Source organism: Opisthocomus hoazin, chromosome 2, assembly GCF_030867145.1.
Source record: "Opisthocomus hoazin isolate bOpiHoa1 chromosome 2, bOpiHoa1.hap1, whole genome shotgun sequence".
Taxonomy (NCBI): domain Eukaryota; kingdom Metazoa; phylum Chordata; class Aves; order Opisthocomiformes; family Opisthocomidae; genus Opisthocomus; species Opisthocomus hoazin.
In genome coordinates, this window is record NC_134415.1 from 121,294,279 (window position 1) to 121,309,194 (window position 14,916).

At 36.8% G+C, this 14,916-nt stretch overlaps 1 protein-coding gene across 7 annotated transcripts in view; it reads right to left on the reverse strand.

Annotated features, from left to right (window-relative positions):
* PUM2 (pumilio RNA binding family member 2) overlaps positions 1-14,916 on the reverse strand; it is a 72,099-nt gene that overhangs the window by 29,681 nt on the left and 27,502 nt on the right. For 5 of the 7 annotated variants that reach the window (XM_075414899.1, XM_075414898.1, XM_075414897.1 and 2 more), the window contains exons 3-10: positions 11,882-11,987; positions 11,391-11,578; positions 10,584-10,756; positions 6,996-7,266; positions 6,616-6,709; positions 4,574-4,699; positions 3,282-3,421; positions 1,411-1,549 (exon numbers count right to left, since the gene is read on the reverse strand). In XM_075414899.1, the coding sequence (XP_075271014.1) occupies positions 1,411-1,549; positions 3,282-3,421; positions 4,574-4,699; positions 6,616-6,709; positions 6,996-7,266; positions 10,584-10,756; positions 11,391-11,578; positions 11,882-11,987 (1,237 nt within the window). The remainder of the gene's footprint in view (positions 1-1,410; positions 1,550-3,281; positions 3,422-4,573; positions 4,700-6,615; positions 6,710-6,995; positions 7,267-10,583; positions 10,757-11,390; positions 11,579-11,881; positions 11,988-14,916) is intronic. The other 2 variants (XM_075414896.1, XM_075414893.1) reach the window with 1 other exon arrangement.

Here is a 14,916-nt window from a genome sequence, read left to right on the forward strand (position 1 = left end):
GACCACTCAGTATTACTTTCAGTCATCCGTTTGGAGAGGGGGCATTTTGTGGGTTTTAGGAACTACCCTTGTATCATTTAACACAGATACTTCTCTTTTTGAAAATACTGCTCTTTGTACATCTTCCTACAATGAAGCCACACATCTGGGGCTGGGTCAAGGTCTCAGATGTTGATCTGACTCAAGCTAAATGTCACAGGGCACAGGGTTTTTAGAAGTCATAGACCACTCCACAGACTTAAGAGTTCCATGGCCAAAACAAGAACTAGTAAGTAACTATAAGCACACACACGAAAAGGTACAGCCGAGCCTCTGAGGCTTTTCCAAAGGTGCCTGTAGCATCTCTGATATGCCTCACTGTCTGCAGGCCTTCTCCACTTCTTTGGTGAGGCGCAGAGATAGCACTTGACAGGTGCTGTGACACCACAGTTTGCTGAATTCTCATTTTAGGTGAAATATGCTAAAAGCTGAAGCTACTATTGCATGAGAAGAAATAAAAATGACAGTTTTAAAACAAAACAGACAAGAAAAACACAAGAGCCAGTCTGTTCTGCAGCTGGAGGTGTAAAATCTGATCCATGTGAGGCAAAGCACATCATGCAGCCCCGAAGCACCCAGCAACAACCTAACTCTGACTCTGTAGGTCGTGAGGCGTTTCACAGCAGCGCTGACAGAGGGGAGAACCTGCACAAGTCAAACGCATTTGTAGCTACCATCAGCGTTATCTAACTATGTAAAACCTTAACTTTCATACTAAAGAATGGCCAAGTATACTTAATTACTTACTTGCTCAGGTAACTGCACCAAACGCTTAAAAGTGATGCTGAACTTCAAGCTAACACGTTGTCCATTTATGACCCACGTCCTGAGACTGAGGATAACCATTCCCTGGACACATCAGAAGCCATGCACACTAAAATGAGCTGAGTCTCCAAGCTTTCAAGTGCTTCCACGTCAAGCACGTTGTGATATTCATACATGATTAAGCATTATTTTTCTTTTAAATTGCCTAATTTTGGATTCTGAATTTTAGATTTTATCATTATATGACACAAGTAAGAAAATTACTTCAGAAAGACAAATTCATACTTCCTGTTGCATCAGAGCAACCAGACAATACTCCTTGTGCATTCATTGCAACTGCATGCTCTGAAAGGTTGTTGTCTGGTTGCATTCATTTGTAACAACCAATACAGAGAAAATGCTCCAGATAAAAAAATGCCAGAGGAATTTCTTGTGCTCTAAGAATCCTGTACCAGTATTTTAATCCAACAACATAAAACTATAGAAAACTCAATTCTAAAGCAGCTTATCATAAATGTAACCGGACTTTCACAGTTAATTGGTTATCTAATAACACCAATATTTTAACTTTCAGTGATTCGCTTAATCCACTGACAACATACATACCTGGCATGCCTGTAGCAAGACCCTGACCAAAAGCCAAAGCTGGATTTGCTGCTGCAGCTGCTGCAAGTGACTCTGCCTGCTGCCCTTGCTGACCCTGGTTGGGGGTAAGTGGGCGCTGAGTTGCTCCAGCACGCAGAACCTGGAAAAGACCAATATGACACCTTTTCCTTAAAAGGCAAGAAAGCAATCCTATTACATGCTCAAAAAAAAAAAGTTCTAGAACAGTTGCTTTGCATATTTGATGCCTCTTAGCTCTGAATTTCATTCTGGGAATACTTCACCTTATTGGTTTCAAGGATATATACAGACAAAGAATAAAAGGCATAAGCTATTTTGCTGACAAATGTGACAATAAAATATCTGCCCTGCTCTGGACAGCAGAACTCATGTATGTTCCATTAATGGCAACGAGTATGAAGTAAGGAAGAAAATCTGTAAGAGTGACAGAATTATGATCTGCATTATTTATTAACTAAACATCCATACTTCCCTGATAAATGCATTTGTTTACAGAATTTTCAGGCAATTGAATGATGTAAGTCTGGATACTTCACAGCTTGTACTAACTCACCTAAATAATTAACAATACACTGCCAACAGTACTGTAAAAAATGCACTCACTAAGTTTTAAGAATTCATGTAACACTCCATCACCACGCAACACAGGTGTATTTTATTATGTTCTGACAGTGTATCTCTGGGACTCTGAAAAGCAATCTAAATTCTTGCAGCTACTCTATTCCTCTCAGTTAAAATAATGTTTTCCAGCTCCAAAATAAGAGAGAAATAGAATCTACAATATATCCCCACAAAATATCTTGCATGTGATTTGCAAAAATTGAATATTAGTTTTATAGAAAAAGTAAAAAAACACTGGAGAGATTATACACATTCACTTCTCAAAGCAATTCACTAAGAACAATGATCAGTAGGAGGAAAGATCCTCCTGAATATTGTAACGGTGATGAAGCTACTATGGAACTTCATGGTAACTCAAAGTCACTTAGTATATAAAATTTATGAGAATGGCATTGAAATTAACCATATTGCTAGCAAAAATAAAATACATTAATTCAAGCATAAGATCACTAGAAGATTTAGGTTTTTCCTTTGTGGAAAAGGCCATTTGTTTATACCGAAAGATGACATAATGGTTTTAAAAACGCATCCAGAATAACAATAGAAAATTAGCATTTTTTTTTTTTAAAGTTAAAGAAATTGAAATTTCAACAAGTTCTTGTAACAAATGGTTACTCTTGATTTACCAAGGTAAAAATAACATACGGCACATGGTGATGTTGTAATACAATTATTCTGTCACAGAAAAATATGCAGGGTAATTCTTCTTCCCCAGTAAACAACAAAACTACTCATAACACCTTTATTTCCCTACTTTTCAGAGAGACAAAGAAAAATATGTAACATTGCATTTTCCAGCTAATTAACAAAAAAAAAATAGATCAATCTTTTTCCATGCTTAAAAGAAACAATATCCTCCTAAAACTCTTTTCATTCCCTTATGTTAGCTTTCGAGGTTAGCATTTAACTTTACATTAATTTTTGAAGAACTGTACAGGCAGCATTATCTAGACATAAATGCAACAGCACAATAAACTGGATTAAAGGAATTATTTACCACTTTTTTATTTTAAGAAATTGGGACTGCAAGATAAGCTGAATATTTAGCATAGAGTAAGTGAATTTTTAAAAACAATGATAATCAATAATGTAAGAAAACTGAGAATTTTTAATATTTATTATTTGATACAACATATCTGAATTACATAAAATTTTCTAGAAGCTGATGCTTATATACTGAAAATGTTAAGGTAAGGCTTTAAATGCACATTTCCTTTTTTTGAAGAACATACCGGTTGCTGTCCCTGTTGTGCCTGTGAAGCTGCTTGCTGATTTGCTGTGGTATTTGCTGCTGCCGCTTGCTGCTGAAATAAATTGGCTGGATACACCCCCCATGGAACACCATAATACTGAGGCGGAACCACAGCAGGACCTAAAACCAGAAAACATGATTATTCCATCTATTGCAGCTATTAATGAAAGTAATTGTTTACATTGTTTGCAGCATCCCTCATTGATCAATCTTCTAAATGTCAAAATGGAAATTAGTATTAAAAAGAAATTAATTCCCATATTAGCCAAAATGATACATGAACACAAATGGGTTAACCTAAAGGATTCACATCAAACCATACCTTCTCTAAGAAAAACTAAATACCCTTGGGAGATGCAGGTGACAAAGAAAATACTTAACGTATTCAAAGCCTGTACACCAAAGAACACTCAAAATCAGTTTCTGTGGCTGGGAAAAAGATCATTTCAGAATATCACAGAATGACCCAGACCCCTCCTCCTGACAGTGATACAACGAGATTTTCATCATCTATTACTCCACCTTTCTGTACACTTCCTTTGCTTATAAACAAACACAGTTATGGCCTCTGCCTCCCATGTCACACTCTTCAGAGCAGGCACACTTACTTCTTCCAGTCTATCGATAAAAGAACCCGTAAAAGAACTGAGCTCTCTACATCACTGTATTATACACATAATGCATTATGTATACATAGATACTAGTTCTTTCTACTGCCTTTCCTGTGAAACCACCAACTGGAGATACAGAGGTTTTTTCAAAATGTTGTGCTCAGGTCTGGGCACTAGCTGGGACTTGATACTCAGTAGTGTTGTTCCACAGCGATATCTATTAACTTTTTAAGAGATTTTCCTGGGCTTGAGGTTTATCTGTTGTCTGGGCCTTTTAGCATGCTAGAGATCATGTTTATTTTCATACCTGCTGGGAATGATAAAATCCACAACTAGAAAATCAATGCACTGAGTAAAAACATACAAGGAAAGGCTATACATACTACTAATGTCAGATGAAACCCTATTAAGAAAAAGTATTTTCAGAAGAAACCTGTTGCATATAAATTCCAGTGGAAAGAAATACTCAGAATCCATATATAACAGAAACTGAATCCTTTTACATTTTAGCAAAAACTTTAAAAATAGCAATTATTAATTTTCCTACAAATGCCTCCTTCCTAGAAATATATTTACAGAGAATAAACAGGATGGATTTCAGCTTTTTTCAAATTTCATTCAGTAAAATTATCAAGATAGACACTAGAAAGTGTTCAGTTACCTGCTAGGGTAGCTGCTGCAGCTAACCCAGCTGCAGTGTATGGGTCAGTACCTGGAGGAGCAGCACTGATAATGTATGGGTTTGGCACAAAGGCAGCTGGAGCCAAGCCTGCTGAGAATACGCCTGCTACAGTAATAAACAGAGTTTAATTATAGCTAACATACTTAGCAAGCATCATCATATTCAAACCAATCAAATCACAAAGCATATCTGTTACAATCAGAACTGTTTGTACTTTAGAAGTTTCTAAGAGCAGGTACACCATTACAGAAATCAACACTTCTATGTCTTCTCACCAGTCTTTTCTTACTAATCCCAAGGCCTAACAGCTTTGTTTTGCTGGACCTACAGACTCCAAGGAAATTTATCTTATCTGTATCTACCTACCCTTATACAGAAGGGATTATTCAAAATGGAATTTACCTTGTCCAACTTTAACTATCTAGAAGTTATACAAGTCTTACAACTAAATCTGTATCAGACACATCATCTAGTGTCTTAAGTGAACCAGTCAAATAAAATGAATCACCTGCTAGAGATACAAATCTCTTTTCACTGACAACAGGAGATAACTCTAACCAGATAGTTTAAATCCGATACCTGGCTTTCAAACAGCCAGTTATGAGATGCTAATCTTTTCAGGAATCCAAATCTGATGTAAAGATGGTAATGGAAGGAGACAACTGAAGAAACTCAGTCATCAAACAAAGCACTGCTACCCAGAGTTTCCCCTGTCAGTCAGGTTCACGCACCTTCTCCAACACCGAGGCAGCAACTAGTCCAGCAAGCACGGCACATCAAACTATGTTCCTCCTTCCAAACAGCAGGCTTCTTGCTAAGTTTCTACTAATATGCCTATCAGAAGACGCAAGATAACAGCCGACTGCTCAGTCAGCACTTTAGACAAAGCAGGGGCTTCTCTGCATTTCAGAAGTCAAAGACAGGCAGACGACAGGATTTGCATGCTGACACAAACATCTCAGTCCGTCATGCTCCCAGCTCCAAGACTGTATTAGCTACATAACGCTAAAGAGCTTTTAAACCCCCGCTACAGACTGCTGATCCCTGTCTGAACAGACCTCACAATCTAAACAAGCCTGCGAGAAAGCTTAACTGTCACCGTATGACAGGAGAACGTGTACACATCTCTTCAGACACGCTGCTTCTTATTTCTGCCTCCCCTCCTGATCCTGAGCACTTTCTGCCTCACAGAGGAAGGAGATAGGTGCACACATCTCAACAGCCTCGTGGTGCAGAGTGGGAAGGGCAGGAATCTTGAAACCTGGCCTACAGTGTTAGAAGTTGAGGAGCTCCCTTCCTCAAATAAGGAATTGCTTCCATGTGCATTCCAACCTCCCTCACCCCAAACACACAGCTTCCCCACAGCAGCAGATAAAACTGTTGTCACTGAAATACAGCCTCCTGTTGAGTTGCCAGCATACTAAGAACGTTATGCATTTAATTAATTCACTGAATTATTTTAGAGAGACAGAAAAAAATGCTTCCTAAAGAGTAATACCATCACAAAGAAAGGTACCTGCAAGAATAATGAGCTATCTGTTTAAAAGGTGTTGTTAACAAGAATGATCTAATCAACACAGAAGTCTGATTTCAAAATCCTACTACACACTGGTTTTTAACTGAATTATCAAAACTACTAAACTGCAACAGACTACCACAATTGCATATTTTTGTTATTTTAGTAAATAAAGCTAGTGTTTCTATCACTACTTACAGCACAAAAGCTTTTACTTTTTCTCCCATCGTAATTCAACTATTGTACTACACAAGCAAAAATAATTTTTATTATTTTGTATGTAACAGTTCAAAGTAGGCAAAAATCTACACAACAGAAAACTTTCTCTAAGGAGAGGACAGTCTTATGCAGTCGCTCTAAGCAGTTTTCAGGGGAACTGCTAAAATGGGCCAACTGATCACTATCTATTTCAATTAGAACACTGTGGGTAAAACTGAAAGGATTATACCAAAGCAACACACCCGCTTTTGCCAGGGATGCCTGCTATACTTTACAAAAACCTCACCTATGTGTGGCTGCTGAGCTGCAGCCAGTGCGTATTGCTGCTGCTGGGCTGCTGTTAACTGTTGAACAGTCAGAGCACTAGTCCTCTGGAAAAGCTGTTGGAAAATAAAAAAGATGCATTTCAGTTCTCAAAAGTCAGGGCTATAATATACTGGGAGTAACTTACAAAAAATATTTTAAACCAAGCTTCTATTCTAATAATTTACTAAGCTAGAAAATCATACACTGATTTTCTTCTAGATTAAATATGCATTTATTTACCTTTGGTTAGGTCACAGACAAAACAGTTAAATGTATGATATGCTTAAATGACTGATGATCAAAGAGGACAATGCACAAATTAAAAGACCACTTTGGCATGTTTTTAAGTCCAGTACTAACCTGCTGCTGAGAACTGTAGTCAAAAAGTCCTACAGTAGCTCCCGAAGAGTCCATTTGTACCTGATTGCCAGGATAGTCAAACTGTAGAGAATCAAGACCAACTTGTTCCATGGCATCTAGATTCTGATTTTCTGGATTTGAAAATTCTTCTACCAGAGGCTTGTGGGCTGTAGGATTGGGAAGTGGACCTAATCCTTCTGTGGTGCTGGGATTGGGGACCAAGCGTTCAGCTACTTCTGTTGGGGAGGCTTGTCGACTTCCAGGGGTACGACTGTATAGAAGAAATTCAAGATAGACTCTTCAGCCTTAAATAAAGCTGTCCAGGGACAGCGTAGAGCACTTCTATTTTAAAAGGATCTCTGAACTCGGAGACTTTACAAAGGGAACTGATAGACTGATTTTAACAATTTTAACCAGCATGCATTGACGGCTCAAGATAAAGGACGCATTTCATTTCAAAGCATAATTTTATTTATTTTTTTCAACTTACAGACTACACAGCTCTTCAAATCGCTGACAAAAACAAACTAATCTTTAAGGCTGTCCTGAGTGAACTGTGGGTCACCTGTAACTTTTGGGATGGCTCCTCACTACATTTTGGGAGTGGCAGGAATTGCCAGAAAAAATACTGAAGAGAAATTTAAACCCCCGCAAAAAAAGGAAATGGCTAAGTGCACCTCATGCCAAAGCAGAGAAAGAGACAATAAAACTTCAACTGGAAATAGACAAACATACAACATGGGAAGGACCTTCCACATCTCAAAAACAAACAATATGTTTTTTACCTTAAGTAAAATGGACTCATAACTGCCTCATTTAGCATTTGACTAAAACATTTCATTTTCTACACAACTCATTTAATAGACTACACTACACCAGATGATTGGTCAGGGGAAAAAAACATGTTGCTACTATAATCCCATTGATTCCATCTCAGTTTCCCTAAGAATAAATATAGCCTGTTGTTCCAGGAGAAAATCTTTTAGATAGAGCAAAACGTAGGTGTTTGATTTCTGTTGACAGTAACGCAGAAATATGGAGCTGGAAATCATTTACTGCGCCAAATCCCTGTAAGTTCAGTTTCCAAGTATGAATGACTGGTGGAAATTGAAATACAGATAGCTACACTTGCACATCTCTAGGTGCAACAGTGTTTAAATTCCCACCAGAGGGGATGAAAAATCCAGTCAATACTTTTGACAGAGCCTAGACCGCAACTCAACTGACCAGTCACTAGGCATTTACTTTACAGTAAAAGCTGAATTGTTCTCTTTTCTCCACCGGCTGTATTGGCTACGTCCCCACTGCCTACAGGGGAATCTCTGCACCTATAAACACCTGCAGGCAAAAACCTGATGTGAGATGTCAACAGATTCACATCCTAAACAGATTCCCAACCCTGTATTTAGCTAGATTTAGGGTACCTTAATTTGGAGTGGTACCCCACCTTCTGTATCAGGCCACATTATTCAGACTACCAATCTTTACTGGGGAAAAAACATCTAAGTCAACTACTAGGAAGGAGTTGTGTGAGAGAATCTATGATCCCTTAACAGCATTACTGTGTTGGCAGAACTTGATAATTATATATTGTTTCTCAGGAAGCATACAACTTCCAGTTAAATTTGCTTTATTTTTGAAAAATTGGCTCAAATGCAAACTGCCATCTTGCAGTATGAAACTACATTTATTCCAGCCGTACAGTGCCAGAACATTATAATATACTGCTAATTCTAGGACAGAGACACAGCCTTAGTGCTACCTGTTCTCCTTCCTCTTCGGGGCTCCAAGGCTGACGTATCTGTTCCTCACTGAAGCACAAGACTAATGCAAAGAAATCTGCCAGTACTTACGTATTTGCTGATACCAACTCTAAAGACTGTACAGCTAGAAAGCAGTCTTTTAATGAGTTTATTCAACAATACTGAATGATCTATAACTGTGGACAAAATACTTCAAAGATAAAGCACCTACGCTAGGTTTTTTAAAATGTAACAACCAACCTCACGACGATAGTCTATAACATACTGGCTACCATCTAAATATCCTAGCTAGCAACCATGTCTTGCTCACTGTGCAAAACTTGAGTTTGAAGCCATTTAATATTCCTATTCTTCCCAAGTGACATTCAGTATCAACAAAGTGAAGAACAAAAGGAGAAAAGACAGTTATTTCAGTACATATTTTAGTTTTTAAAAGCTGTTAAGTACAATAAAAATACAAGGAGGAGGATATGACAAAGTTTTTTTGGTAATACTTATGTTTACCTAATATAGGTTGCTCCTTATATTGGTGCTGTTCTGTTGCTATAGTTAAAGTTGTGTCAATGCTTCAATTACAAACCTCTATTTGGAGGGCTTTATACCACCATTTTACGTGGCCCATTTAAATTAGATGGCCTTATTTTTTCTGAGGTTTACTGGCGTTGGATGCTTTTTTGCACCTGCGTATTTTTTAATATTTCCTCTCTTTAAATAATACAAAAGGTGCTTTGCAAGCAACTACTTCAAAATTGAAATAGATACTGGTAAAGAAAAGCAGGACAAAATTTATATTGCATTTTCTACATATAATATTGGAAGTAACTGTTTATTGTGCATATTGCAGCATGCATCCAAAAGAAGTTAATTCGAGCTCTCTAATATGCTTGGTATTATATTCTTTTCAATATTATGTCTTGAAAAATAGACTTGAAGAATCCCTCCTTAGCCTCAGGTGAATACATTTTTTTTAAAGGTAGGAAACACGTATGAGATTCAAACATGCATTTTAACATACGTGTTAATTATGAACTAATGAAACCACAACTATTCGGTCATGTTCATCACATTAACATAAATTTATGAACAGCAGTCTACTTTTCTGATCTTATTAATTCTTCTGTATGACAGTTACAAATGCATCACAGTCATTTAAAAACAAAGACTGGTCCTTTAAAAATACCCAATCTAAAAATGCACTTTAGCATTATGAAAAGACAGGCTGGCTGCGCTGTCATTTACGAGTCCACAGATCAAAAACTTGAGCTTGGTCCAATTTCTTTTCATCCTAAGAAAACAATCAAACCACAACACCATTCTGCACTGTGAATAGCTGACATTTAGCTATGCAAAGAGAGAAAAACATTGTTTCCCCTTAGTCAAATACATGGTTCCTATAAAGACTTTTGTGGGGAAATAAGTTTGGCTGTGGTATCCACTAGCAAAATTTGAAGGAAATAAAAATTCGGCAGGACTTGCTCTCTACAACAACAATCAGATGCAAAAGTTAGAGTATTAAAAAGAAGCAGAGAAAGGAATTTAGTTTGAAATTACAAGGGTTAAATTTTTTATCCCTCTAATTCACCACATTTTCAAGGTACCCATTAACTTTGAGTAATTACTATATTAAGATGAATTTGTCTCATGAGAAGTGACACACACATTAATGACATCCTAAGAAACATGTGGCACAGTGGGAAAGGGAGGATGTGAAGTAGGAAGAATCAGTCTGCAGCTGGGTAATGTTTAAAGCTGACACACAAACCAGAACTGTAATAACGCCCTTAAGAGACACGCTTGTCTTCTTGAAAAACAGTTAAAAGCTTACTTAAAATCTTTGCAATCGGCATCCATTCCATTTGGCAAACCTCTGCCATTTATTTTAGTAACATCCTCATCATCTCCTTGTTTAAGATCTCTGTTTTTGTCCTCCTCAAATGGAGAAGCCTTGCCTTTCTGATCTCCTTTCTCAGGTCCATCTGTTTCAGCATCTCTAGTGCCCTGAGGAAAAAGAATCTGTTTGATTCTGAATATTGAACAGAACACAATAGGAGCACCACAAGGTGACCTAATTCTACACTACAGTGCACGTAAACAATACAAACAGTTTGTTTCCAATGAAACTGCATTTGGTGGATAACTTGGTCATCAAGTTTCAACCACATGCAATTAATAACTGCCAAAATGGGAAAAAGGAATGCCAAGATTTATAATGGAAGAGCTAACTCAACCTTAACTATAGCGGTGCTGTTAAAGCAGTAACACTTTGAATTAAAGTTTATTTCATACAGTTAAAACATCTAGTACAAAACAAACCAGTTTGGAAACACAGGACAGGAAGATCTAGAATAAAGCCCATCACACATTTTAGAGTAAGCTATTTGCAATCTTTTTCCTACCTTTATTTAAAGGTGTTAGGAAAGTACTTTTTTAAAGACAGCTGTTTTGTCCAGATTCCTAAACCACTTCCCTTTTCCATCCCCTCCAATTGAGGAAGACTGAGATAGTAACTAAACACTTCCTTCTTAAAGAGTTAAAAAATGATAATGGACAAATAGAGTAGAAAATACAACCATACAAGACAGTAAGACCATAGTAGCTAACCAGGCAAGCTTAAACACACTGCATTACTTACAAAAGCTCCTTTCCTAAACCGGGAATCCAATTTCTCAGCTGGAGAGGAACTTAACACATATTCTACCATGCTCACTCCAAGGCCACCACTTTCTGATCGTGGAGACAATACAGCATTTACTTCACTGTTTCCATGAAAACCCTGTCCAGGCTTTCTCTGTACCATAATCGGTTGGGACATAGAATGGTCTGTTAAAAATAAACAAATAAATAAAACTATTGCGTTTTTTTAAATACAGCTTAGAACATTTTTATATTTCATTACAGAGGCAATACTAAACAAGACCAAAATTAAATTAAATAAAAAAATCCTAAATCCCAGTTTCAAAAAGTGTTATTGGCACACAACCACCAGAGCAGTATACATTTCCACAATTAAAATTACAGGAAAGTAAAATTTAATAACAATTACAATTTATAATACTAATTTACTTTGAAACAGCATTTAGCAAACACAACTAATTTTTCAATACATATACATCAATTGCTTACGAGGAGTTCCCCATGCAGTCTCTCTCCACTCATCACCAAGGAATATCCCTTTTTGTCCATCTTTTGCTGAATCATCAGGTTCCCAAAACTTTTTTGCAGGTAAAAGCTGTTCCAAAAGAGAAAACGGTGTTATTTAAAAATATGTGTATATATGGGCAAAAAACTGCAATACTATTAAGAGGATATGCAAGTAAGTCATTTTAGACACCAAAGTCAGCTTTACATAAGGAAGCACGCATTGTCAAGGAATAATTATAAACACTTAAAAGTTATGCTCTGTTACTGAAGCTGATGCTGTATAAAGAAATCACTCAAATGACCACAACAAGACTGAGATTCTGAACTTACGACAGAAAGATACAGAATACAGAAGCAGCTGTGAAAAAAGCTAATCAAATTAATCCCTGTGTTAAACCAAGTCAATCCTCTCAGAAACTTTAACGAACATTGCCTTTTTTCCATGTTGGCTCAAAAGCTTGGCCTTTACCTAGTACTGTCATGATAACCAGAAACTGCAGCAGTCCTGTAAAGTTCTGTTCACTTAGAAATGGATCACGTTCCAAATTTTAGAAAGTGACTAACACACACAGTGGCAAGTCAGCTCCTTTAGACCATTGGGATCTGCTGGTTACAGATCTGTGACATTCAAATGTGAGGTTCCACACATCAACGATTTCATTTAGATGTATTATTTTTTTTTTCCTTACTACTTCAAAAGCAGTAAGTTTCAAGTTTGATCAGTTATCACTTCTTGTACTGTTTATGAGGACAGAAGGCTTAGCAGGACATGACAGCAGCACCACACAATCAAAAATACCTCAAATGCCAGCATTCTTTTTCCTTGTATTTTACTACTTTTACTTTATTCCCATCGGTAGCAGTACAACTGCCAAACGCTGCATATCACATTTTCTCTTGAATACGTACTTAAAAAACTGTATTCTCAGACTACATTATTACGTACTTTGGAAGGTCCATCAACTGAAACTACAAATGAAAACAACTTGCAAAAAAATATGGAAGAGCTCTGAAGACAGCATTGTAATCCATCAAATTCTGCAAAGTGTAATGTTCAATTTAAAATTTCAAATTTTGTGAATTTCAAAAAAAAAAAAAAAGGTAAACGCTTCTGAACTTCACAGCTGCTTAGTCTGAGCCTTCATGAAACTAGTAATGAGGGGGGGTTTTTTGGTATTTCTTAATGTAGCATTGAAAGCTTACAAAAGAGTGTAAGATTGCTATTAACAGGCCACAATATTAACACTGAAACAGAGGTGATGAGAGCTCCTCTTGAGTAACTTAAGCATTGCTCATTGCTGTTTTCTGTGCTGCCCAGAGCTGTTACCAGACACAAACAATTTTGAATCGCTAACCTACTGAAACTCCTGGATTCCCTACATAAATTCATTACCACAGGAGGACTTTGTGCAGAGGATGATTAATAGCCAAAGCTCAACAAAACTATCGGAGAGTGTTATGCTTGCAAGTGTTACATTGTAATGACCTGCCCTGACAGAGATGCCCACTTTCTCAACGCATAGGAGAATCATCACAGATGTCAATCAAGCATACCTTGAGAGCACCAGGATATTAAGTTTACCCTGAATTTAAGGGATGAAGTTAGCCATCAGAGGACAGAGAAAGAGATTAATGGAAGCTTACAACCGTGGTTCAGCTAAAAACAAAAGATAAATTTCACATCGCCCTATGCAATCTACTCATCCTTTTTTGCTTCATATTGTTACAAATTTGCAATACTTCTTATTTTTCATTTTCTAGGATAGGGGTAGAAGCGAAAGCAAGCATTTTATGATATCTATGAAACCTTGGAGAACCACATTTATATTTTAAATGTAGTCTAAGACAAGTTCAAATGCGTCCAGCTGAGACTAAAGCTATGAGAAATACAAAAGTGAAGATGTCACAACCTAACACAACCTTGTCAGAATAAAACAGATCAAGTAATATCTTGGGTGTCATAAAATGAGCAGCATTCCCTTAAAGTATGCCTACCCTGAAATTAGTGAATTCCATTATCAGACTTGTGTTCACACAACACAGTGTTAAGAATATGCAAATTAAGAGAAGAACTCTGCAATACTAGTTTTGATTTCAGAACTCACTCACAGGATTTCTATCAAGAGGAAAAAACCTGTCTACGGGTAGAAAGCAATAATAATCCTCACTGCAAAGGTACAGGTTGTTCAGAGGGATTTTGTTGGGGTTTTTTTAGGTTTGCTTTGGTTTGTTGTTTTTTTGTGGGTGGGTTGGTTTTTGGTTTTTTTAACTACATACTCTTAAACTCCAAACAGATATATTCAACTCCTTGCGGTCTTTGTGTACTCCGGTACACAAAGAACACAGAATATCTTTAACACAAAATATAATGCATCATCTATACCTCAAGAGGCTAAATTTAAACTGTATTCTATTGAAGATCAAACAGATTTAAAGAAAAAATATTCATTAAGATTTCCACACAACAGAGAATTCCCTCAAATATTTAAATAAATGGAGTTTTCTAAAGTTTACAATTTTGCATCACCCCAAGGGCCAAAGATTTAGATTTATTATTTACCTATTATTGACAGATGATAGATATGACATATACCATATTCTTTTTAAAGGGATGTTTTAGCTATTGGATTGCTATACAAATGTGCAGCCCTCGCAGCTGTCAACTATTTCATTGTGGAACTCCAAAAAATGAGTACTTTTCAGAAAAACAAAATGCCTGTGTTTCTCTAACAGAAAGAAAAAAACCCCACTTGATTAGTTTTACTGAAAAACACTTCAGAAGAAGTCATCACGATTTAATACACGTAGTAGCTAAAATCATTGTGCTTTACCCTTTGATAACATGCATTTTGTTCAGTATTTCCTGCATTTAATCCATCAGAACAGAAATTTTACGAAGACACATCCAATCCTAATTCAAAATAATGGAAAAGATGCCCATATTTCTTACTAAGCTCTTCCAAAAGCATGCCGAAAAGTGTCTTTTTCAGTATCAGCACTGGTCCCCGTTACATCTC